The sequence below is a fragment of the Aythya ferina genome (assembly GCF_964211825.1).
Source record: "Aythya ferina genome assembly, chromosome: 3".
NCBI lineage: Eukaryota > Metazoa > Chordata > Aves > Anseriformes > Anatidae > Aythya > Aythya ferina.
Window position 1 is genome coordinate 80,850,946 of NC_140298.1, and position 25,426 is coordinate 80,876,371.

The window sequence follows — 25,426 nt, forward strand, 5'->3', positions numbered from 1 at the left end:
AGGTCACCTAAAAAAAAAAAAGTATAGTCACTCTTCACAGGTATACACTCACTGTAAACTGATATGGAAAAATAAAATAAGCTTTATTTAAAAGTGTACATGTATTTCTATACTAATTATCAAGCATATATGTCTTAAAAGTTCTCTGTAATGATGAATCTTTCAGTGCTGTTTGGAGTTGCAAGATAAGGCATCTGTGTTAGGAATTTCCAGATTAACTTGGCAATGGTCATGTGAAATCTGACATCCTATTAAAAATGAGATAAAGCAGCCATTTCCAAAGTTTCCATCCATAAATTCACAGTACATGGTCTCCCTCTGCCTACCTCATCTCCCAGCCACTGCTCCACCACATTAATGAACATACTAGGTACTTCATCTGCACATGATAGGATTTGACTCGCTTATTTCTATAATCATATGATGGCCTGATAAGAAATTATGTGAGTTGGTTGTGCTCCAACTGTCTGAGAGGAACCAATAATTTGTGGCGTGGCCATAAATGCCTAATAGTTTACTTCAGAGTAAAAGCTACTATCCGTACCTAAAAGATAGTAAAATATTATGGAAGTTAACTGCAAGGGATTCAAAATTATTCAAAGTCTTTCAAATACCTTTCAATATACCTGAATCATCTCTCTCCACATTCTGTTCCTTTTGTTGTAAAACTCCAGCAGCCAATTCTTTCCATGCCAGGCACTATATTAACATAACGACCTAATGAGTAGAAAAAGAACTGCTGCAGGTACTATTAACAATTTATTGTTACTTTATTGTTACTGTTATCATCAGTATTTGATGTGGTTTGTAGAGAACAATACCAACCACTGTGCCTGTTTGTGCCTGTTTGAGAAGCAGAGAGCTCCACTGTAGAAAGTACAAAATCTGTGCATCACAGTGAAGCAAACTGAAGTACTTTGTCACTTGATCATTCATTTTATTGCAAAAATAACCTAATAACCTAATAAATCTTACAAAATTCAAAAATTTAATTTGGATCCTTGCCTACCTCATTTGTTACGTCAAGAAACAATTACTGAAGTCTAATTTCATCACAACATTGGAGAAAAAAAATGGTTTCTTGTTTTAGTTAATGAAAGTTCCATTTCATCTGTATATTGAATTTTTTGCATAAGGGGGATAGAAGTGAAGAAAAAATAAATATATAAAAAGCTGTTTTTACCTTACAAAGACAAAAGAGTCTATTCACTTATATCACGATTAAACATATAGAGACGTGTATTACTGACTTGTATTCAAAGATGCCATCCAAAACAGACTCGTTACTGTATTTGATATAACTATTGACTCTGTGTGCCTTATTTATTTTGTTCAAATGTCCAGGACTGGGAAAAATGGTACTATATCAGTGCGAGCCCTAGATGGTCCCAAAGCCAGCATTGTGCCTGCCACATTCAGTGCTGTCTCTCCACCTGGATATACCATTCTGGATGTAGATGCTAATGCTATGCTGTTTGTTGGAGGCTTAACTGGAAAAATAAAGGTAATGTTTATAGAATGGAAAAATAAAGGTAAAATACAGCACTGGTGTATTAAATGATTATTTATGTGGACGCTTTTCATTATTTCTTACAGTAAAAATGGTAAAAATAGTGTGTTGGAGTCATTGTAGGAAGTGCTTTAGTAGCACATGTGCTCTTGAAAGATTATTAGGATTTGCCTAGAGATGTAGTTGTAAAAACCTGAAGTTTCTCTGCCTATCCTGTAACTTCTGATCAGAAGCCTGGTGGCTGGCTGCAGTGGTCCATTAGTTGTTTAGCCCAAACAACTAATTCCCGCTGGGTAGCTGGATGCTTTGCCTTTGCATTGCTGTTCCAACAGGACATAGTCCATAGTGACAGGAAGTAATTTCTGTTTCCATACATTCCTGGTCTCCTAACAATGCATGTAACAATATATATTCCTTTGCATTCAGTATTTTTTTTCATGTACCTGCAGTATTGCTTCCTCCTTTGCAGTCTACTTCATGTCTACTTCATGTGTTTTGCTTTATTTTCTTAATTTTTATTCCTGGTTTTCTGCTGTGCAACCTTTCTTTTAAACTGCTACCTGCATCTGATCCCTGATCTATTTTCTCTTTCTTTTGCCCATTTATTTTTCTGGTGACTGCTTGCACATTGCTTAACTTAATGGGAATGAATATAAGATTTATGCCAAATAAAAAGAATGAAAATCTTTTGGTAAAAATGTTCTCCAATAAGTAGCAATTAATATATATGTTCCAGTGAAATTCTTTACAAAACTAGTTTGTTCCTAATCACTATTTTGATATATTTTTTTTAATGTTGAACATCTTAACATTATCAAAAATAACAGAATAAAAAGAAATAAAAAAAATAATAAAAAAAGGAAAAAAAAAAAAAAAAAAACGTTAAAACATTCCCAATCGGTGAACTAAAGGAACTTTTTTTGAACTAAAGTTTTTACGTGGCCTTGAAAATTGAAGTAGCACAATATTTTATGGTTCAACTTTCTATATTTTAGAAATTTCAGCTTTCTAGATTGTTCTGGTCTGTGTATATAGATGTTCCCATTCAGAGGGGAAACACCGAACTATTTGGCTGCATATACCACTTTTCAAGACAGAGAAAATAAGAGGATACAAGATAAATAGAAAATGTAGATTCTACTTACTTGAAATCAGTGTCTTGTAGTCAGCTTTATCTTAAAACATAGCCATACATTTTGGAGCACAGTCATTTTCAAACTTGCACAAATTCATAGCTCATTATGTATGAGAGAGCAAACTTTGTCATCTTTTCCTATGTTCTCAGCGCAGCCTGGTTTGCTCTCCACCTTCCAGCTTTCTATCTACAACTAAAGGTGTTTGCTTTCTTCTGTGAGCCATAAACAAGAACCCTTGAAACATATTTCTACAAATTACTGAATCATCAGTTGCTAAAAGCAGCTCTGTACTGCAGAGATCAGCGACCCTTACAAATGAGAATGGCCTCATTGGTTCTCTGTACTCTGTACCTCTGATCTGCTTTCTCAAAGGCAATAGAAATAAAGCAGGAAGAGGTGGTTTATCTCCCACACCTAATAATTCTTCTCAGCTTTCTTACATTCTTGGTTATTATTTTTTTTTATGTTCAATAAGTGATAGTTTCTACTGCTGTTTTCACCAGTAACAAATTTAATTACATTGGCATTATGTCTCATTTATTACTTGCCATAATAACTCAGTGGAATAAACACTCCACTGAGCAGAATTGGGACTGTTCATTGCTTGCAGTGTTTTATATAGCTATAATGACCAAAGACTCAAATGCACACAAGTCCATAGAGTCTATGGGGATGTTTATGCCTACCCAACTCTCAGAGACTGATTGATAGCTCATGAAGATAGACTGGATAAATCAGGTAACAATCATAACTGCCAGAATTATGATTGAAAAAAATAATTTCATTGTTCCACATTTAGAAAACCACTTGAGACTTTGGTTAATAAATTATTTAAATTTCTTTGAATCAGTTGAGACTGTAGAAAATAAGTGGTTGAGTGTTTTTTGGCCTGTTATCTTTGGGTGATCCACTGGAGGAGTCATGAAACTTCAAACTCAAATGCCAACCCAAACTCAAGTCTTAATTGAATTCTATTTTAAATTTCACTTGTGAGTTAACAGAGCACAAGTGGGGCAAGTACTGAAGTATAATAACACGATTTATATATGCACAGGTCTAGAACATCAAAATTCCAGAGATTTGACAGGAATTCTACTTGGAAAAAAAATCTTATGTTTCCTTTAAGAATCAAGAGAATCAGAAATATTTCAGTAATACAGCAACTGCTGTTCTGTTTCATGGCATAAAGTAGTCTTGTGCCTAGTCCAAACTTCCGAAGCAAAGCTGTCACATTAGGCTAATAAAAAAGTATGTTTTACTTGAAGTCATCTCTACGTTTAAGTTTTATAAATATTTTATTGTTACATAAAGCGCTCTTAGTATTTGCAGCCTCACGGTAGAAAAAGTGCAGCAAAGGTGTAAAAAAAGAGTGATCGTATCTATTATTCGAGTAACCAGGCCCCAAAGCTGGCACCTACCACTCCAACAAAATATCAAACCCCCTAACAAAGGTCATCTTACTTAATTTAGGTTGGGTTTCAAAATATTTAATGTTATATATGATGCCTAATATTTCAGTTTTATTATCTAATATTATTAGTATTTATTTGGAGTTTTACTTATTATTTAAATACTAACATTATTTGAATAGCACTCAGTCAACAAGAATTACTTAATGATGAAGCTTCATGAAGCTGTATTTAAGAAAAAGTTAGAAATATAAAAATGGCAAATAATCTCTAGAGGGAAAAGGGTTCAAAGGCTCTTGATGAACCTTGTTAAACACAAGAGCTTGGGACATAGTAATGTAGTAGTAATATCTGAATCCTTTACTGAATGCTTTTCTTTCTTGCTTTAGTTAGATACAGTGAGGCACAGGTGGATACTGAGCACACTTCAGCATGTAAGACAGTTCTAGGATCAAGAGTGAGGTACAGTACTGAACCAGAACAGAAACTATGGATGCTGCAGAAAATCAGATGCCAAATGAATAATAAAAAAAAATAATAATAAAAATATATAACTTTTTTTTTTGTTTTGAATGCTTGTTATCGTATGGTAGATTTGTCAAGTTCACAAAATGAAGTGTTAAACTAAGAATCTTTTCTAAAACTTTGAATGTTTTGGACATCTGTCAAGGTCACTGATATCTTTTAAATCTTTTCATATTATTGGGCTTTGGGCTACATGATCAGATAGGCATTAGATTTGTCCTTGGAGTTTCAGCTAAATCCCTTTTTGCAAATTTTTTTGCAATGTATTCAGAAAGAATGCAGTTCTTTTCAGTTTTTCAGTTTAAAAAAAAAAACAGTTTTTAAAAAACATCTTTCATTTGACTTGAGTAGTAGAAGACTATGATGCATAGATGTCATGATTTTCTCAGAAGTGACATTAAGTTCATACTTGTTACTAATTAAAACCTTCTCAATTACCCTGGGAAATATCAACAGCACATTAAGTCTTTTGAGTCATACTTTTGCTTGAATATTTTCAAGTTGCACTTCTTCATATTCTCTTGCAAGATCTTAATATTTGTAATCACCATGTGGAAAACAGCAGGTGCTTGTCTATCTCAAATAGCTAAATATATAGATTTTCAATCAGTTCATATTGATGAAGTGAAATTTAAATGAAACCAGGTATTTTTAGAAAGATCTTTATTAGGTGAGTACTCTGTGTACTGCCATGTAGTACCATAGTACCATACGATGGTACTATGGTATGTACCATGTAGTACCATACTAAACGAGCATTACCCCCCATGTGTGTGACCCAAGCTTGATGAGTTTTGATGTGTTAAAAGTTTTAATCTCATTGCCAGCTGCAATTTTTCAGCATCCAAAATTCAGCATGACCTTTACAGGAGTAGTCAGCTGAGTCCACATTCAGTCTGTTAGCTTGTATGGTCTGCTGAATTTCAAGGCTTTTGAGAAGTACAATAGGAACATTTTGCTAATTGTACTGTGGTCAAGATTCCTCATAGCTCTTTACTTGATGTCTTAAACAAAAACACAGATAGACCTCAAAAAGATTCTACTGTGGGACTACTGCAAGCAGACAGCTTTCCAAAAGGCCAGAAGGCAGATGGTGAGGTAGAACCTAGGGCAGCTTCTCATTCTCCAGGAATCATTCTGCATAGGCCTTCCCCTGGGTCTCAAATAAATGGACTTTTCCATTCTGACTGAAACAAAATTTACCTCATTTTTTTAACTGTTCAATTGTTCCATAGGATTAAATAGATCAAATATTTCTCATAATATTTAAAATAATAAGAAACATCTTCTGATATTTGTGACTTTCATACTAGTTATTTCATTGAGTTCTAAAGATGTTTGTGTTTTCTGTTACAGAAGTCAGATGCTGTTAGAGTCACCACTTTCACTGGCTGCATGGGTGAGACCTTTCTAGACAGCAAACCCATAGGACTGTGGAATTTCAGGGATATTGAGGGAGACTGCAAAGGGTGTGCTGTCAGGTAGGTAATGCACTGACTGCTTCTTATGCTCCTTTGTGAACCTGTCTGTGGGGATGCTACAGTCTGTTGTAAGCAGCAGGAAATTCTGCAGCAGCCATCAAGTTCCAATGGACAGCTATGAGTTGTACACTAAGCTGAGAGTTGTAGGAAATGAAAAGTTAGATCGCAATTATATCAAGCGGTAAAGCAATGGATTTGGTTTGTAATGTGGTCAGTGTCTTTACAGAATTCAGATGGTGTAACAGTGCTGTGATGCAAAGACTCCACTGGAACAGGCTGCCCAGGGAAGTGGTGGAGTCACCATCCTTGGAAGTCTTCAAAAGACGTTTAGATGTAGAGCTTAGGGATATGGTTTAGTGGAGGGCTGTTAGCGTTAGGTTGGAGGTTGGACTCGATGACCTTGAGGTCTCTTCCAACCTAGAAAATTCTGTGATTCTGTGATTCTGTAATTGGTGGCCAGGATTAGTCAAAACATGAGAGAGTGTGAGATCTACAGTGGGACAGAGTCTGGCACATGGATAGGATTTTGCAGCAGTAGGGTGTGTGCGTGCACATCATGCAGCACGGGGCAGGGTCAGACTCCTCAGAGTGGCATTCACAGCCACCATTGTGAGTGAGTAGAGACACCAAAGGGCAAAGCTGTTTCTTTTCTCAAAAGAGAAACTGATATCCTGTCCTGTCAGTGGCCTGTGGTTCCAGGTAAGGTAGGTAAATGACCCATCTGGACAGGACCAGGAGTCACATATATAGACAGGTTCAGAACTCTTTTCAGGAATTTTTGCAACAAAATAAGTTACTTCCTTTCTGGTGTGACCTTGTCCTTGAAGAGTTGTGACCCTTCCCATTTTCCACTGAGCTAATCTCAAACATGTTTTTGTGCCATATCTCATCGTCAGAAGCCACACTGGTGAGGAACCCCATCCAGAGGCACCACCCTATCCTGTGGCATAGTTCTGGGAATTGTTGTGTAAAGAGTGATTATGCATCTCTCACATCCTGGTTTATAGCTTTCATAGTAACCAATTGCATGGAAGCATCAACTCTTGGTTTTTAGTGAGTTTGGCAGTGTCAGTATATCATATAGCGCTCATGCTGTGTTAAGTAAAATAGCTGTAGACTCGGTCAGAGAGGTTAAGACTAGACTAGTTTTCAAACAAGCAGCCTAGTTAGGCTCTTGATGCTTAGGTCAAAACTTAAGGATCGTGATGATGGATATATGCATTTCAGTTCCAAAGAAGTCGTGGAGATACCTGAACTTCATGTGGATCTCTGCCTAAATTCCACAGAATCACAGAATTGTAGGGGTTGGAAGGGACCTTAAGAGATCATCAGGTCCAACCCCTCTGCCAAAGCAGGTTCCCTAGAGAAAGCAGGATCCCTAGAGAAATTTAATTTCCTCATTCATTAGTGATAATGTAGATCTACTAGCTTGGAGCTGGGTGAGTGGGAGGAAGATTGATATAAAGAATACTAGGCTTTAAATTCGTGAAAAACTGTATTAAAAGCTCCCTTTTGCCTTAACCAGTATCAGAAAGTTCCAGTTCCGGTATCAGAAAGAGTCCAGTTCTCCAGCAAAATCTATTTGCAAAAACTTACTGTTAAATGTAGCTATGTAGGGCAAGAGAGCTACGTTCAACATCATTGTATGTGTGTTAAGTTAAATGCAAAACATGCCCATAGCCAGTATTCCACATGTAGATCCTGTGTTCAACTATAATTATGTTTCTGATTAACTGAAAGATTACTGTCTTGCAGCTGTCTGATCTGTGTGACAGAGATGGACAAGATAAGTCCATCATTAAAAAAAAAATACATTAAACAATCTCAGAGCCTCAATTTTTCTGCTCTTTAATGGCAGGAATGCCAAAAATCTGTGGAGGGACCTCTTGCGGTGTTTGTAGCCTGTGTGTAAACAAAGAATCACAATTTCCAGGGTTTTCACTCTGGGGCCTCCAGAAGTTGTAAAGACAGTAGCAGTAGCAAAACCAAGACATAAATGCTTATTTATACTGAGAATTGCAAAATGACTTGTTATAGAACACAAGAGATGTACAACAGGCCCAAAAGTGCTTTCTTGTTGTACAGTTAGTGAGCTGAGCTGACCTTACAGCCCCACTTATCAGAATGTGGTTTTGATGTAAAATCAAACCAAGTTCAGGAAGACTCCCAAAGACATCTTCTTGCCCCCCTGCTCCTTCCCACTTCCCTCCCCCTCTCTCCTCCACACTGTTTTTTGTTTTTTTTCTCTTTTAACCTCACATGGAAAAGGAAACTGGTTGAAATTGCCCCTTTTCAGCCCACAGGTGGCAGATGGTGAAGGGACAGTCCAGTTTGATGGTGACAGCTATGCAGTGGTGAGCCGCCCAATTCGCTGGAACCCTAATATTTCCACAGTCATGTTCAAATTCAGGACCTTCTCGTCCAATGCCCTGATGATGTATCTTGCTACTGAGGACTTGGTAATAACAACCAATTAACCTCCACACTCCTTACAGATTTCATGCCATCTTTACAATGTCTTCATCATATCATATTCATATCATATCATCTTTACAATGGCTTCAGCATATCATATTCATCATATGAAAACATAGAAATTGAATCTAGCACTGTCCTGGTATGATGCTGTTTGATATCCAAATGACGACAGACAATGTTACCGTGTGCAAGCTGGCTGCCTAGGGTTAACAGACTTATGAGCACATCCAGTTGTTAGATTCCAGATTTTCTGGAATTATTAATGATTAACACATTTATCCCAAATGTTAACCTGTACAGACATTGCCGATTATATATATACTTTTATAGTTTAAAATATCATAAGAGGAAGCAGGGAGAAGGAGAATATGGAAAGAGAGAACTCTTAGATGGAAGTCCTACTAATCTGTGGAAAAAGTTTGCTTCTAATGTGAGTGGTATTAAAGGGGAACTGGATGGTGCAACAAACAGGATGTGATGGTGATGACGTTTTTAATGAGATTTACAAACTGTTCCTTTTACTGCTAAAAGAGAGACTAGAAACATTAGTTATAATGTTTCTCAGGATAACTCAGGATTTTAATTCATATGCATTATCAAATGTGTGTGGATAATAGGAGAAGTTATAAAAACATCCAGCTGGATTCTCATGTGAATTGGGAGTAACTCAGTTTCAGTATCTCTGATCTAGACTGATTTGTAAGCCTGACTGGGAACAGTGTCCTTTTCTTATCCTCCTTTCCTTATTCTTTTCATATGGGCCAGTAGTTATGAACAGCAGTCCTCAGGGGAAAATAGAACTAACAGCAGACTTTCATACACTTCAGTCCTAGGCGGTAAACACTTAAGTGGATTTTTTAAAAAACTTGCAAAAAGTCTTCTGTTGTCACTCAGAAAAGAAAGTGTTTATTTAATGTTATATGCCTCTTACCAAAATGAACAAGAATCATAATTTACATATCTAATCCCTTTCATTAACAGAAGGATTTCATGAGTGTAGAACTCAGTGATGGGCGTATAAAAGTCAGCTATGATCTGGGTTCAGGTACAGCTTCTGTTATCAGCAACCAAAATCATAATGATGGCAGATGGAAATCTTTCACCCTGTCAAGAATTCAGAAGCAAGGTGAGTTCCTGTGTTGTTAACACCATGAGCTTCCCAGTTACCTATCTCATACAGAATCATCTAATTATGGGAAAAACAATGTGCAAAATCTGCGAAATTATGAAATTCTAGTGGTTTAGCAACTTTTACTTAGATTACAGGTATGTCAGGCTGCATCTGAGTGATTACAGTGTCAAACAGGCCTCTTATGATATTCTTTTGAAACAGGTAGCTTATTTTTCATGCATAATTCTGCTTTACAGCTGTGTAAATTGCATTCTAAAAAGCTCCAAAGTGGGGAAATAAAGAAGCTTTTCCATCAGTTCCCTGATGTTGTTCAAAATAATAAAACAAACCTGCATGATTTTTGTTAGGATAGCAATAGCTTTTTTGCTGTACAGTCCTTTCATACTCAGCATATCCCAAAACTCTTTTAAAAGCAATGCATTAAATACTGATAGTACAGTATCTCAGCAGATGAGCACAGCAGCTATTTCGAACAGACTTCTGTGGCACACTATCTTTATGTGCTAAAGTCTCCGTGCCTTCTGAATCTTCTGAATCACCAAGAGCCCCTTAAATATGCTTTTCCTCCTCTGACCTCTTCAGTGCCAGCTCTCCACCTGACCTTCACATCTCAAATACAGACTCACTCTTGTCATTTAGATGAAGTGGACTTGAGAGCTGGGCAACTAGTCAGAACAACTCTAAGTTCTCACCTCTAGATTTGCTGCACCTTATTTATATTCAATTATCTTGGCCCATACTTAACTCAAAACATATTAATACAATAAAAATAAAATACAATGTCACATAATTGTAATTCATTCATACCATTCAAACATATTATGTGTTTGTATAGAAGATACAGGTATAGAAAATTATTCTTAGTCTATTTACAGTAAGGCACAGCAAAGAAGTCTATCCTCCAGTCAATTCTCTTTCACTCCTGAAAAACAAATAGTTTCAGGTTTTTTACATTCCTTCTCTCTTTAAAGGATGTTTATTTAGTCAGCTGCTTCTACAAAGGACTCACTTGTATATTAGAAGTAATTTTGTGCATTTAATTGTCTGGGAAAAAAAAAAAAGAAAAAAAAAGAAAAAAAAAAAGAAGGAAGCAAGGAAGGAAGCTAGGAAGGAAGGAGGGGCAAAGTTGGCAAAGAATAGGGACAGAAAGGAGCAAAGAATAAAGGAAAGAGCTCTTTTTTTGCATCTCTGAGGAATAACGTTCCCTTCTTCCTTGGGGACTACACAGCACTTTTCAGCATGTCATGTCTCTCTCAGTGAATCTTAAATTCTGTATTAATCCATACATTGAAAACATAGATGAACAAGTATTTAAATAGGATGTTTTTATATAGTTCATCAGTGAATCCAGACTGAGATTAGACATGACAGCAATTGAATACTTTGGGCTGAAAATTGTTTAGAGTGACTGATTGTCAATCTCTTAGGCACATCATGATAATCTTTAACTAACTTTTACTCAAAAAACAAACAAACAAACAAACAAAAAAAATACTCAAGTGTCAACCTTTGGACTGAAATCACAAATTAAATGTAAAATGATCTCTTCTGTCTTGAGTTTGTCCTGAAATGTTAGCTCCAAATTACATTGACACAGAGAACATATCAAATTGAAACTGGTTTGGAGAATATATAAAAGCATACAGAATTGCTATATCTTTTCAGAAAAGTGTGGGTCTCCCCTTGTCCATTACTGACAATTTCAAAACCCAGTGTTTTAACTGAAACAAACAAACAAACAAACAAAAAACCTTCTTGCCTCTCCCTTCATCTGGGAATCTTCCAAATATTTTCTCTTTGGTTTCTTACATTGACGTCATTGTTTGTGTCTGATTTTTGAAACTAATCTCCAATCTCTTCCAGCTAACATATCAATTGTGGACATAGACACCAATGAAGAAGAGAATATAGCAACAACTTCTACAGGCAGCCACTCTGGGCTCAACTTAAAAGGACATGAGAAAATATATTTTGGTGGATTGCCAACCCTTAGAAACCTAAGGTAACGTGGCCCAACCCATTTTTTGGGGGGGAAAGGAAGGTAAATGAAGGTAAATAAAGTATAATCCTATTGTCTGTATCCACTTATTGAACTCATTTGCAGTAAGTGAATGGTGGATTCAAAATGTACTCTACATTACCACACCAGACCAAAACTTCACTTGTACATTTCAGCGTTGGTCACAGTTCATGTGATGTTCAAATATGATGTAAACTGTACACTGTAAATGGTGCTGTACAGCTTTCTGATGGTGTTCAGAGCCATGACATAGCTGGCTTTCTCTTTTTAAGTCTATTTTCTTAAATGATGAATAGAATTTATGGGTCTAATCATACAGAAACACCTCCGTACCTCCACAAAATTAATCACAAGTGTTTTACTTGTGATGCATGAGTAGAACATGCATGAGTAGAAAAACTGAACTACAAATTACTCCTTGTGGGATTACTGTTAAATGTACATGCATGTCTTCATAACCTGGGTCACTGTAGTTTTAACACATCAAAAAATACTGTGTTTAGAAATCACTTAAAATTATTTGTAGATGTAAATTCCTAGACAAATTGAATTCCCCTTGATATATATAAGTAGAATGAAATATGTAAACTTTTTCACTTCAGAAACCTGACCATGAATTTCTTACTTCATTAAAGTTCCTGATATATATTTTTAAAGCATTGCATATGATTATTGATAAACTTAAATTTTAATATAATACAGTAACTGGATAACAGACTCTTTAATTTAGTGTGTGTATTATATGGTTTTAAATAGACCAAAAAGCTTAATTAAGGCTTAATTGAATATTCAGCAGTTTTGCAATGACAAGAACAAGAGAATTCTGTACTACAATGGACAGATGAGCAACACAGAAACAAGCCCATTAATCTATGTCAGCTTTAGCTACATGGCATAATGACAGTCTTAAAGTTGTCTTGTGTGCAAGGAACTGGTGTGATTAGTCCACAGGCTGTTCAGTAACTAAAGGAATGGACACATTTGTTAATTTATTAGGTTAATAACTGACCTCTGGTGTCAAATCATCCAGCAATAAAAAGATCTAAGCTATTTTACTCTTGAAATTTAGCACTATGTTGTGTAATAGTGAAATCACACCAGCATATTATGAAATATCTAGAGCAATTATATTTCAACAAATCCTTTGTGGTCGCTCAGAAAACCAGTGTACAGCAGCTACTTGGACCTCTGGCAACCGTTTTTGCCTATAATCATTGGTGCAAGATGAATCTCAAGGTAAATTAGAGTCAAAAATAGTGAAAAGGGGATTAAAGCAAAGCTGAGCTACTGCAAACAATAGATGCTGAGGTCCCTGATTTTGTAATTACCAGGTTGTGTCAGTTCTGCAAAATTCTCTTACGTGATTTGCTTTTTACTCACGACCAAGTACAGCAACAAATTTTAAAAGCTTTCTGATGTACTACATTTTAAAGTATCTGTTTACCGAGTAATCCGATTAATTATGGTAGCCTAGTAGTGTGTATAGAAACTCACCATCCATTGTGTGTTGTTTGTATATCTGCTTCACAGTGAAACATTTTGAACCTTGTTAATAAGTATCATTTGCTATAATTAATGTAATTTTGATTTTCTTTTTCTTTCTCTCTCATCCTAGTATGAAAGCAAGGTAAAAATAATCAGATTACTTGCATGACTTGCATGTGTCTAGTAAGTGCAGCTTGAAAGCACAAGCGGCAATGCAGAAGCAGCGTGTGGGTAGTATTTATACCAGCTGTTATGCTAAGGCTGTTAATTCAGTGAGTTGCTCCTGCTGCAACAAGCAAAGCTGCTTCCAAGTGCTTAACGCTGTCATGTTACATGCTGTGCCCACACCTACACAATCAACTTTTATTTTCCTCACACAGCTGCTTAATTCAGCTGTGTTTGTTTATTACACTGGAATGCATCGCAAGCAAAGCTACAACAAGCTGTATTTCCAAGTTTGGTTAAGATCTCTAGTCTGTAAGAGCAGCGTAGTCCAGGGTCAAGCAAGGAGCAATGCACTCTAAGGCTGTGAATTAATTCCTTAGATGGGTATGAAAGATAGGTGCAGACTTCCGTGAAATTTACTACTTCCGAGTTTAAGAACTGGGGGAAGGCTGGGGATGTCATTTATTTTGTTACGGTGTTTTCAGTTTGCAGCTATTTGCTTCGTATTTTGCTTCGAGATTTCTGATATGAACTACTGAACTTGACTCTGTTTTGCAACTTAATTCACAGGTTGAATTAGAAAAATGTAACTTCCCCACCATGATCCAAGAGACCGACTCTTTTAAAGACAACTAGATTATTTCTTCCCATGCTCCACTCTTTTCTCATGTTCACTTGAAATTGATCCTATTTTGGAAAAGAAAAAAAAAAAAAAAAAAAAGTTTCTAAGATCTGAATGAACTTGGAAAGTTCATTAAGAAAACATCAAGCAAGTGTTAAATGTTTACAGTTAGGAACTGTAAGATAGCAGCAACTGCCTCTAACCAGAGAGCACGAGGGCAGTCTGTAATTGGAAAGGACAAGAGGGCACAGGAATTTGAAGGGGTTATGGATGACAATGACAGGAGTGTATGGGCACTGTTGACAGGGACATGGCAAAAGAGTTCTGCTGCTGGTAAATGAGTCTCTAAAAGAGCTGGGGAAGAGATAGGAAAATCAAAAATGAAAGATAATCGCAACTACATGATTGTAAATAAAACAGAATAAGGTTTATTTTAGTAAGCCAGATGAGATGGTTACTTTAAGTTACATACAGGATGCAAATTTACCAGAGAATACATTGCGCTTGCTAGGATGGCTATAATGCAAAGAATGGCTTTCGGTACCAAAATATGCAGCTAAACAGTATCTAAGCAAAATGGTTTTATTTTGTAATTAGCAATCTTAAAAAGCTTTTCTTTCCTTGAGTTGAGTGGTGGGTTTTTGGTGTGTTTTTGTTTGTTTGTTTTTGTTTTTTTCCCCCATGTTTTTAACTCCTTATATATTTTCCAAATTCATTTTTCTTTCTTTGAGCTGCTCACATTATTCGGGTATTTTATTAAACTGCCAACACTCATGGGTGACTGTAATATTGTGAGTGAATTAACTAGTGCTTTTCTTTTGAGATTTAGTTTCCATGGTATGAATAGCAACATTTTTTTCTGAATTGCCTTTATAAGGCTTTTCTTCTTGCAAACCTGGTTCAGATTTTGCCAGCAATTATGGTCTATCTCTGGTGTTGCCAGGCCTGGAATATGCAAATTATATTTTTACATTCAAGTATCTTTAGTGTAACTTTCAGGGGGTTTCTCATTTCTTCAGGCTTCCAGTTGATAAGTCAAAACCTGGTACTTTGCAATTCTGCTGTAGTATTTCACGTCTTGAATGGGTAGTTGGGCTCTATAACAAATTCATGTGTTTTGTTTACTTTAACTGCCTGAGAAAGTCAAGTGTATTACTATGTTTAAAATAAACATGCAGCTGTTTTTCATCAGGAAATATACTGGAAATATAAAATATAAAGAAATCAAATGTTAGTCCATGTGACCATAAAGGATTCCCAAAATCACTATCAAGTGATTTTTTATTTTTCAATCTTTGGCAAATACTTCATAAGTATTTATATGCTGCAAAAGTTCCTTTTTCATTAAGATCTAGCATGCATAAAGATGAATGAAACATCTGTCTTCCAGTCAAGGTTTTTCCTTATTGTTATGATTTTCCAGCTTGCAACTTTCTTCTTTGCTTAAAGAACAAAAAGAACAAATACTTATTTCATAGCTCATTGTCACCAAAAGCGACAACACTCCTTTACCAAAAAAAAAAAAAAAAAAAATACAGAAAAGAGGTCTATTGCCAAAAGGAGATGAATCTCCTCTTACATCTTTGTTGGGTGACAAGTGCATTATGTACTGATGGGTGGCAGAAGGCAAGATGTATTCATTTGTGTTTATGTATGCATTTAAAAATAAAAATCAAGCATCTGTGCATCTCAAAGTGCATGTGTTTGCATTTAGCTGCCTGTGCACTTGCTAAAGTCTGGTTTTGAAACTAAATTGTACTTTTGAATTTTTTTAGGCCTGAAGTGAACTTAAAGAAATATACAGGTTGCCTCAAAGAGATTGAAATTTCAAGGACACCATATAATATTTTGAGTAGTCCTGATTTTGTTGGTTTAACTAAAGGATGCACACTTGAGGTTAGTCTGACTTTAATATATTTTGGTCTTAAAGGTCATAAATGTTTTCTGGTTTATGGCAGAACGTTTTTAATGTATAATGTGTATTCAGAAAAAATACAGAGATCTAACCTGAACATCAGAACTATTTAAGAGAAAGAAAGATTAATTAGTCTGATCAGAAAGTAGATCAGTTTTCCAGATCCTGACTTCTTGGACAGTATCCCTAGACAGTTGTGATATAACTAGCTCAAAAAAATAGGATTTTCTACAGTGTTTATCAGGAGTATAGCTTTTTTTCAACTGACTGAAATAGGAGTTATTGACATTAACAAGGATTAAATTAAGCACTGACAATATTGCAAAAACCTTTAACAAAATGATGCACATAAAATTCAAGGATTTAAAGGTGTTTTTAGAAGATGCTTCTTACAAAATAACTCTCTACAGAATGAATGACTTTGAAAGCCATGGAGAGCCTCAGGGTAACTGAAACAAAGTCACATTTAGGGTAGGGTAGTGTTATATTGTAGTGTATTGTATTGTAGTGTTCTACAATAGGGTAGAACACTTATTGCTGCAAGATACCATTGAAGTTGTAGGGACATTTCTTACTGGTCATTCAGAATGTACAATGTTGGTGTTATTATTTTAACTTTGAATACTGCTCAAGTCCAATTATTTTCATCTGTTGCTGCTTCTAATTAACAGACTTCTGGTTCATATAAAAGTAGAATCCTGATTCAACATTTTGGAAAGAATATAGTAATTTTCTATGGAAACAAAGAGTCTTATGTAAAAAAAAAAAAAAAAAAAAATCAGGTGACAACTGTCTCCTGATTAATACTTTTTATTACTTCCCTGGAAACATATGCTGTTTAAGATAATTTTGCAAGTATATATGTGTTCTCGAGCTGCATATCAGATAACAGTACAGTAAATCTAAATTATTTGCTATTTACTTGATGATCTCCAATTATTTTCTCCAAAACACTGCTAATTTCCTTTGAACAGTAACTGGAACTTGGCCAGGACAAACTAAAGACAAGTGACCACTTTTGCTGTATTCATCACTTATACCTTCATCAGAAAAAAAAAAAAAAAGAACACAATAATAGGACTCCCAGATAAGGTGTAGACTAGATGGATATGTCATGAGATGGCCATTTTTAATCTCTTAGGTTTGTGATAAAGCTAAACCAGATTGTTCAAATTCTTTTAAATCTTAGTAATTTGAGTTCAGAAAAAAAAAAAAAATAGAAGTTTGTATTTAATTCCATTGATTGTAGATTCTTTCCTGAATGGGAGAGGATTGTCATATTCATTTTCTTCTGTTGCTGTGAATCTTAGAAAGAACTTTGTTTTTTGGGATTTATTTTTTTTTTTACTCTTGAGGTTTCTGAGTTTGAAATCTAATTGGATTAAAAATTTTCTTGGTGAATGAAATGTTCTAATTAAAACAAGATATGTAGGATAATTAAAAATAAGTGAAGTAAAAGCATTAAAAAAAAAAAAAAAAAGGCTGGATATAATAAGCTATGCAAATGCCCTGGGATTTCAGAGAAAGTTAAACATCAACAATGATTGTATCTGTCATAGTCTCTTATCTCTGTATCTGAAAAAAGTTTTACTGTACTGAACAAAATGGTTGGTTATTTTAGAAAAATCATTTTTTCTATAGAGCGGTCTTCTTCTGATGGAAGAGTGCAAGAACTGGCAGAAATTACACAAATTCTTCATGAATATGCACAAATTTTTGTTTTGATGAAATAATCTACTCTTTAAACTGTGCCTATAGCTACAAATGTCCAAAGAGTTGGGCCATGAGCAAGGAGTGCTTCATTTGTGATCCTGAGTCATCAAGAAAGCAATGGGGCTTAGTGAAGCAATAATAATGAGGCAGTAATGACTCATTAATAGAAAGTATTTTCTAGGCAAGTTTGAAAAATAATAGAATCTAGTTTGTGTCGCTAACAGTTGTACTGATTTAAAAGCAAAGTCTCACTGTAGTAACTTGATGAAAAACATTCATATAAAAAAAAAAAAAAACACTCTGAGCAGATAGTTTTAATAGGGGAGTATATTCTGAAATTGGACTGGAACTTTGTATTCCTGTAACCAAGAATTCCAGAAATATCCTAATGCACCAGATATAAACAGGTAAACTCATGTTTGCACACTTTGAAAAGTAAATTTATAATAATTTTATACAAATAATGTTTATCATTTGTATAAAATATTATTTTATATAATTTTATATAATTTTACATAAAATATTTTATATTTAATTTTATATAAAATATTATTTTACATAATTATTTGTTATTTAAAATAATGATTTTTATTTTATTTTCTAAAAATAATGTTCATTATTACTTTCCATCTCTCATGCTAGTTATATTTACATAGTTTATTATCTTAATTAATAAAGCTTTTTGTGTGTTCATACTCTACTTTTAATCCTACTCATGCACTTTCCTGTCATCTCCTTTCTGCAGAACATTTATACAGTTAGCTTCCCCAAACCTGGCTTTGTGGAACTGCAGCCTGTCTCCTTTGACTTGGGCATAGAAATCAATCTCTCCTTCAGCACAAAGAATGAGTCTGGGATCATCTTGTTTGGTACTAGTGGCACAGTTGTCCCCCCAAGGAGAAAACGCAGGTACACAGGGAGGAAAGCTCCCCCTCTGAGGAGAAAGCGCAGACAGACTGGACAGGTATGAAAAACCTAGCAAAAGATAAGGAAACCCATGACTTTACCAATTTTATTTTCCACTCAGTTTTTTTCCAAGGCACTGTCATGTTTATTCTTAAGTTAAAATTCAGTGACTGGGGATAACTTATTCTAATATTATCCTTTATCTGATAGAAAACATAATAAGGGCTCAGAATTGTGTGTGTGTGTGTGTTTATTATGTTATTGAAGCAACTGTTTTCTCTTAAGGAATCATATTTGAACATCCATTGCTTGCTGCTAAACAATGTATTGTTTTTCTATGATATAGATGTTTCAAGTTGCTCCTTTTTTTTTTTTTTTTTTTTTTTTAATCAAACTTAAATATTTGAGAATGTTAGTCCTCATTCTGAGGACTACTTCTGCACTCTTTGTGCCTGGAAACACCTCATTCCTGTTCACATAGGCTCAAATGAGGGCCACTCAGTTTTCCTTGAGACAATGGGAAAAAAAAAAAAAAAAAAAAAAAACCAACTAAGAGCAATGGGATTTGTGGGAGTTGTGGGATTTATGATTTAAGAGTGCTCCAACCTCTCTTCCTCTCCCTTTCTGAAGAAGAGGATAGAGACAATTTATTCAGAGAAAATACCTTCAGAGTTAGCAATTATTCGAGTCTTGAATAATTAAAAACTTAATAGGTAGACATACTACAACAAAGATAAGCAAAAAAAATATATATTTGATGCTTTCTTTTTGGAAATGATATTTTGTTGTTCTCCTTCACACCTGTTTTGGGACAAAGCCCTTGGTGACCTGAAGCAACACACTCCAGGAACAATGCATTATAATGGCTCGCCCACATTGCATTGACTTCAGGGTAGGGGCACCTTTGTCATTACGTAGCTCTTCGGGTCACATGAGTGAGTATAACACTCATTGCTATAGTAACTGTAGGTTAGATCTTGGTATCTGCTACAACATGATATTGGTTGCTAGAGTAACTACAAGCATAATTTGCCAGCCCTCCAAATGCAGAACTCACACTGAGACCAAAGCTATTCAGGGTTTGATAGGTTTAAGACCAGGAACAGCAAAAATCAGAAGAATTTTAGGTTAGAAGTCTCTTTGCTTCCCTGCAAATAGGTATGCACAGTCAAATTTTTTGTTGAGTGTTTCCAGCATGACTTTATTTCACCTTATTCAATTTATTTCACTTTATTCTTCATTATAAAAATACTATTGAGCCTGAATGTGGCAAAAGCAGCAGAACTTCAACTACACTATCAGTGAACAATATAAAAGCCAGTGTAAGAAAATACAACATATATACTAATGTAAAAATAAGTGAAATTTTTTCTTTCCAAATGTACCTTACCTTCATGTAACAATGTATATGTTGCAGGCGTACTATGCAGTGTTCCTGAACAGAGGTCGACTGGAAGTACATATCTCCACTGGAACACGGGATCCACACAGAATCACCATCAAACCAGAAGCTGGAGAGTTTCATGATGGAAGAGCACACTCTGTGAGGATAGAAAGAGCTAAAGGGTAACAAATAATTTGGAGGTGCTACAGAACATGCAGTACAGTACAATTCAACAAAATGAATGCACCAGTGTCATTAGCAATCCACTCAAATGCTTCCACTGAGGCAAAGAATGTGCCTCCTTATCCAAAAATTTTCAGATGTCAGTTCCTGCCAGTGCTTACTATTCTGCACAGCAATGTATATGTGCTTTCATAGGTTACCAGCCTGTTTCTCCAAAGACCTGCATTTGTCTGAATTGGTATTTTTAACCTTCTGATGCTTGGCAAATAAATTTGATTAATCTAATCTGTACATCAGAAATGCTGCTGTGGTGTAGTAAATCACTCTTTGGAAATGTGTAGAAAAGGGCCGTTTTCAAAAAAAAAAAAATATAACAGCAACAGCTCAGCAGCCTGTAACTGTTTTGAGATGCCATGTGATAGTGGATGTACAATGTTGCCCGGATAAAATGGTAAAACAGTGAAGGTGCACAGTCCCAAGTAATCAACAGTCTTTCTTATAGCTGGAAAGCCATTGCACACCTTCTAAGATCATGTTGTTATAACTGCATTTCACTTAGTTTCCTTTACTCTTTCTCAGCTATCATAAGAAATGCTCATTACCCCTTCATCATTGAGGAAGTGATTAGAAACAGCACTACTGTAGTAGTCAGTATTATTTATGGCCTGAACTCACCCTTGTTCCAAGCAGGGTTTGTGGGCATGTATTGTATAAACATTCAGTGGATTAGTGCACTATGTACAATGCTGTTCTGTCTTGCTTTGTTAAAAAGAAACTAGGAAGAAGATGTGACATCCAGCATGTTACAAAATGTGGTAGATTAATTGAACAGGCTTATCCAAGCATGCTGAATACTAGGCTTTACTCTTTATGCCCCATCACACTGAAGCCTCCTTGTCCAACAACTCCTGTCTGTTCTATTCCCCAGATGCCCTCCTGTGTTCTCTATAACCTGCTTTGCTTTGCTTTGTCCTTTGTCAATAGAATTTTGTCTCAATTGATTTTGTATCATTTAAAAAAAAATCTTGTAAATAATGCCTTCACAAAGTCTTTCTCCCTCGCTTTGATGTCTAGTTAGAGGTAAAACTGCAAATTCTTTGGGAGAAAGAATTATTTTGGAAGTGGATGACTGCATTACACAAAACATTATAGGCTGCTGTGACAGAAAACAATTATCCATTAATTACAATAAGCTCTAAAGAACAAAAGAAGTTCTTTTCATCAGTGCTATAGCAAGTACAGTAGCTTGACCCATGAAAGTACAAGACACAATGGCTGTACAATGCCATCCACTGATGATGCTTGTTAGATGCACCCCCCATTTCTTCAAAGTAGCTCTGTTACAAAACAAATTGTCTGAACTTTGCAGTTTCTGTAACTTCAATTGAAGGGAAAAGATATAAATTAAGACTAACCCCTTTCTCTGCTCATCATGAACTCAAGCTTTATTTGATTAAATATGAGGGATGTCATCTGAAAACTCTTCAGACTGCTAATTGTCCATATAATTATAAACTATTTGCTTTCTCTTCCACAGTAATTATAGGATACTGTTTGAGGACTAATGCACATCATTGTATGGTTCTGCTTGGTGCCAAAATGTTTACTATGGTAATGGCTAAAGACGAGATGAAATGTATGAGTGCTGACAAAGAAGTTGACAATCAGTAGCAGTGGATAACAGCACAAAGAATAACTCGAGTCTTGACAGGCTAATTTTCCTACGCTTGCTCTGAAGGCAGCGAAGAGAAGTATCTTCTTTGGGACACTTCACAGAACGTAAATTAGTCTTTTGCTCTGAACTGACCCCAGAGAAATCTCTCTCTTTCGGTTTCCACTGCTGAGGGATCTAGGGGAAATCCTAGAGATTCTCCTCAAAGACAGGATAATACCCACTTCCTGCAACCCTCTAAAAATTGAACCACTGTCTTACTCTACAGCATTCTAGATCAAATGAATGTATCCATATTTATCAGGAAATTGGAAAATTTGCATGCAGTATTTCAGTTATTTAATTTAGGTGCTTAAATGCCTATTCAGTTCTGTCTAGGACTTGTCAAAAAAAAAAAAAAAAAGCATTTCATGTATGAAAATAGGCCCCTTTTCAATGAACATTTTCAATACTTGGTTTCTGTCTAAGGTTTGTATTTTGTAAGGGAAAATATAAGAGTTCAGTATCATTTTGCAGTACAAAAAAAAAAGTGAGGTTATCTACCAAAAACTGATTTTTTTTTGCTACGACTTAGGGATACACAGTACTTCTGAAAAATCAAGCTACTTACTCATAGATATACAACCTGGATTTAGATATCTAATTTTAGTCAAAGGTGCTTGAATACGTAGGTCCTGGTATTTATTTTCTCTTTAACACAACTGTAACATATTTGAAATTAAAACTACCCTTGATAGATCATATCAAAGTTTATAGACACAGATGCATTTTCTTTCTGGTCTTATCTCCTGACTAAACTCTATTAAATACAGTCAAACAAGATAAAGAAATTATGCCCAGTAGCGTTCTACATTCACCTTCAAAAATACGAAGGTCTCATCCATCCTTTGCGACTCAGCTCACCTTGAGCTGGATTTGCTCAAAAGTTAAAGATTTTCTGTTTCATCCTTCAATTTCAAGTTATTTCAAAGGCAGCAGGGTTTTGTTTTGTTTTGTTTTTATCTCATTGCTATACCTCATTTTGTATGTTAGCCATCAAAATTATCTATTGTCCCTTGGTTCCACAGACCTTACGCTAACACTGCTTTCCTAGTATACACATCGTATGGCTTGGGAAAGTATTTTTTTCACTTTATGTCCCTTTTACAAGGTTTCCTTGTAAATGTGCAAACCTGCAACATTTGCATCTCAGTAGCTTTGTTAGGAAAGAGCACTCAGCTTTGCTCTCACATTTGATTCTGGCCTTTACTAGAGCAATATTTGCCATCACCATATTTATACCTTTCATGTTTGCTCTTTTATTGAGTTCTTGGATTGGCTTGATCAGCCAGTGTGGCTGTGCTTCTGTGGTAGGCCCTTAACAGTGTCTTCTATGGGAGAACTTTGTATCTTTTAACCTTTTAACTTGTAACATATGTGTTACCCATGAGACTGAATTATAGCACATCCATCAGAGTGTAAGAACAATTCTTCTGCTCTGCCATCTCCACCAGGAAAAAACAAAACAAAACAAAAACACATCACTAGATCTTTTAAAAAGTGTACAGTATCTGCAGTTGATTCCTGCAGTCAGAGCAGTCCACAGCATTGATTGCCTGTCCACCTGCAAGAAGATAACTGGTACAAACTAGGAAATATGGAGCCAAAAAAAATGCGACCCCATGCTGTTCCTATCCTGCTGAGGACTATATTTATAATGGAGTACAGCAGACTTGGCTCCCACCATGTCAGTGCTACACTACAAACCACTTCTTCCTGTTCAACCAAAGACCGATATTATTGCCTCTCCACAGCACAATTTTGCTGAGATCTGTTACAGAACCACCAAGAAAGCTCAGCAGTAGCTGAAAACCTTCCAGGGGTTAACATTCATTTAATGTGAGCAGCTAATTACATAATATTACATAATTACATAACACTCAGTGTTATAGCTGGCACAGGAGTAAATGGGGCCTGCAAAATGGTGATTTTAATACAAGCAATAGCTGGAGTAAAACATCTATTTTTTTGCTTTTAAATGTTTTTCACAGGATGTTTACTGTTCAAGTAGATGAAGACAAAGGTCAGACTCAGAGACTGCCAACAGACCAGCCCATCTCTGTTAGGAAGCTCTTTGTGGGGGGCATTTCTTCTCAGTTTCAGATTGCACCTCTCAGAAACATACCAGCATTTGAGGGCTGCATATGGAATCTCGTCATCAATGCCACGTAAGTCTCACAAGTGACAATAAATGTCTGATTAAAAAGGTCTGGTTAACTACCTTGGCTATCAAAAGAAACTTCATTTTTGCAATGAATCATAATAACAGCAAGCCCTAAAACATATTCTGTTTTCTTAATATGACCTTGCTTTCTTGTCTGCAACATGCACTCCATAGGACATGCAATTAATTAGGTGTTTTGCAGACAAGACAACATCTGTTTATTTAACCATTAAATAGACCAGAGAAATCATCAGAAACACTGTAGTAAGGCTTTCCTCAGTGATAGGTATTTATGGCGTACTATTTTAAGTAACACTGATCTCCAAGATTAACCAAATTCTGAGAACCACTGTGGAAATTAATTTGCTTTGTGGGAAGTGCCTTCCACAGTAATTTGGAAGGAACATTTAAATAGAAATAAAAGGTACAATGAATAAAGTAAAATCACTATAGAAAATCTTCACATAAATCTTTCTTTCACATTTCTTTCAAGAACTTAAATTAAGATTTCATCACCCCACACTCCATCAATGTACAGCAGAGAGAGAAGGACAGCTCCACAATGTGATTTAGCCTACCTAGACAAGCAAAGCTTGCCAATGAGGGTGCACTGATTGTAGGAAGGAAAGCCAACTGTGACTATCACTTCTAATTTAAGTGTCTCACTTCAGTACCTAAAACAGATGGGATAAATCCTGGCTGTTGTGTCCTGTGAAGTGAAACTACATAGCTGTTTTGTAAAAAATGAGTGGTAAAGAAGCAGAAAAACTAATGACAAACCTTGATTTCTTTGTGTGTTCTCAGGCCCTTGGACTTTGCTCAACAAGTGTCTTTTGAAAATGCAGATATTGGCCAATGTCCATCTCTAGAACCAGAGGCTAGGCCATCTGAGGATGAAGATAAACCAATCCACTCAACAGTCCTTATCCAACCTGAGCCAGATGGGGAGAAAGAAAAACCAGGAACGCTTCCTGATAAAGCCTCCCCACCCCCTCCAACACCATCTCTAGCTTCAGCACTTGTAAGTACAGATCACTTCACTAAGGGAAAGCTTGAAAGTTTCTCTTACAAGGCAAAAATTAAAAACTAGCCATCAAGAATAATGAAGTATTCTTTTTTTTTTTTTCACAAAAGTAGCAACAATTCAGCATGATATTGTAAAGAGAACGCTTTGTTGCAGGCCAGTAAAACCTGTGGATAATGGAAAACTGGTTGATTGCACTTGCTTGGATTATCACAACATTATTTTAAAGAATGATGTAGCAGTAGAATTCCCTTTGGCTTGCATGCTTATCCCTAAACCCTCATACTTAAGGGTGTAAGCCTACCAATACCTGGTCAGGGTTAGAAAGGAAATTTTCCTGTAGGAAATCCACATCATTACAATATTTCTTGTGCTGTTCTTTGAAGTACATGCTAACAGCTAAGTCAGTGACAGGATAAAGAAACAGGTAGACCAGAGGTGTTTGATATGACAATTCCTCTAT

At 35.7% G+C, this 25,426-nt stretch overlaps 1 protein-coding gene across 11 annotated transcripts in view; it reads left to right on the plus strand.

Annotated features, from left to right (window-relative positions):
* LAMA2 (laminin subunit alpha 2) overlaps nt 1-25,426 on the plus strand; it is a 376,777-nt gene that overhangs the window by 335,421 nt on the left and 15,930 nt on the right. For 6 of the 11 annotated variants that reach the window (XM_084516216.1, XM_084516218.1, XM_084516219.1 and 3 more), the window contains 11 exons: nt 1,345-1,504; nt 5,937-6,061; nt 8,358-8,520; nt 9,521-9,665; nt 11,535-11,673; nt 13,307-13,318; nt 15,739-15,859; nt 18,337-18,555; nt 19,915-20,063; nt 23,767-23,943; nt 24,744-24,960. In XM_084516216.1, the coding sequence (XP_084372342.1) occupies nt 1,345-1,504; nt 5,937-6,061; nt 8,358-8,520; nt 9,521-9,665; nt 11,535-11,673; nt 13,307-13,318; nt 15,739-15,859; nt 18,337-18,555; nt 19,915-20,063; nt 23,767-23,943; nt 24,744-24,960 (1,627 nt within the window). The remainder of the gene's footprint in view (nt 1-1,344; nt 1,505-5,936; nt 6,062-8,357; nt 8,521-9,520; nt 9,666-11,534; nt 11,674-13,306; nt 13,319-15,738; nt 15,860-18,336; nt 18,556-19,914; nt 20,064-23,766; nt 23,944-24,743; nt 24,961-25,426) is intronic. The other 5 variants (XM_084516212.1, XM_084516217.1, XM_084516210.1 and 2 more) reach the window with 1 other exon arrangement.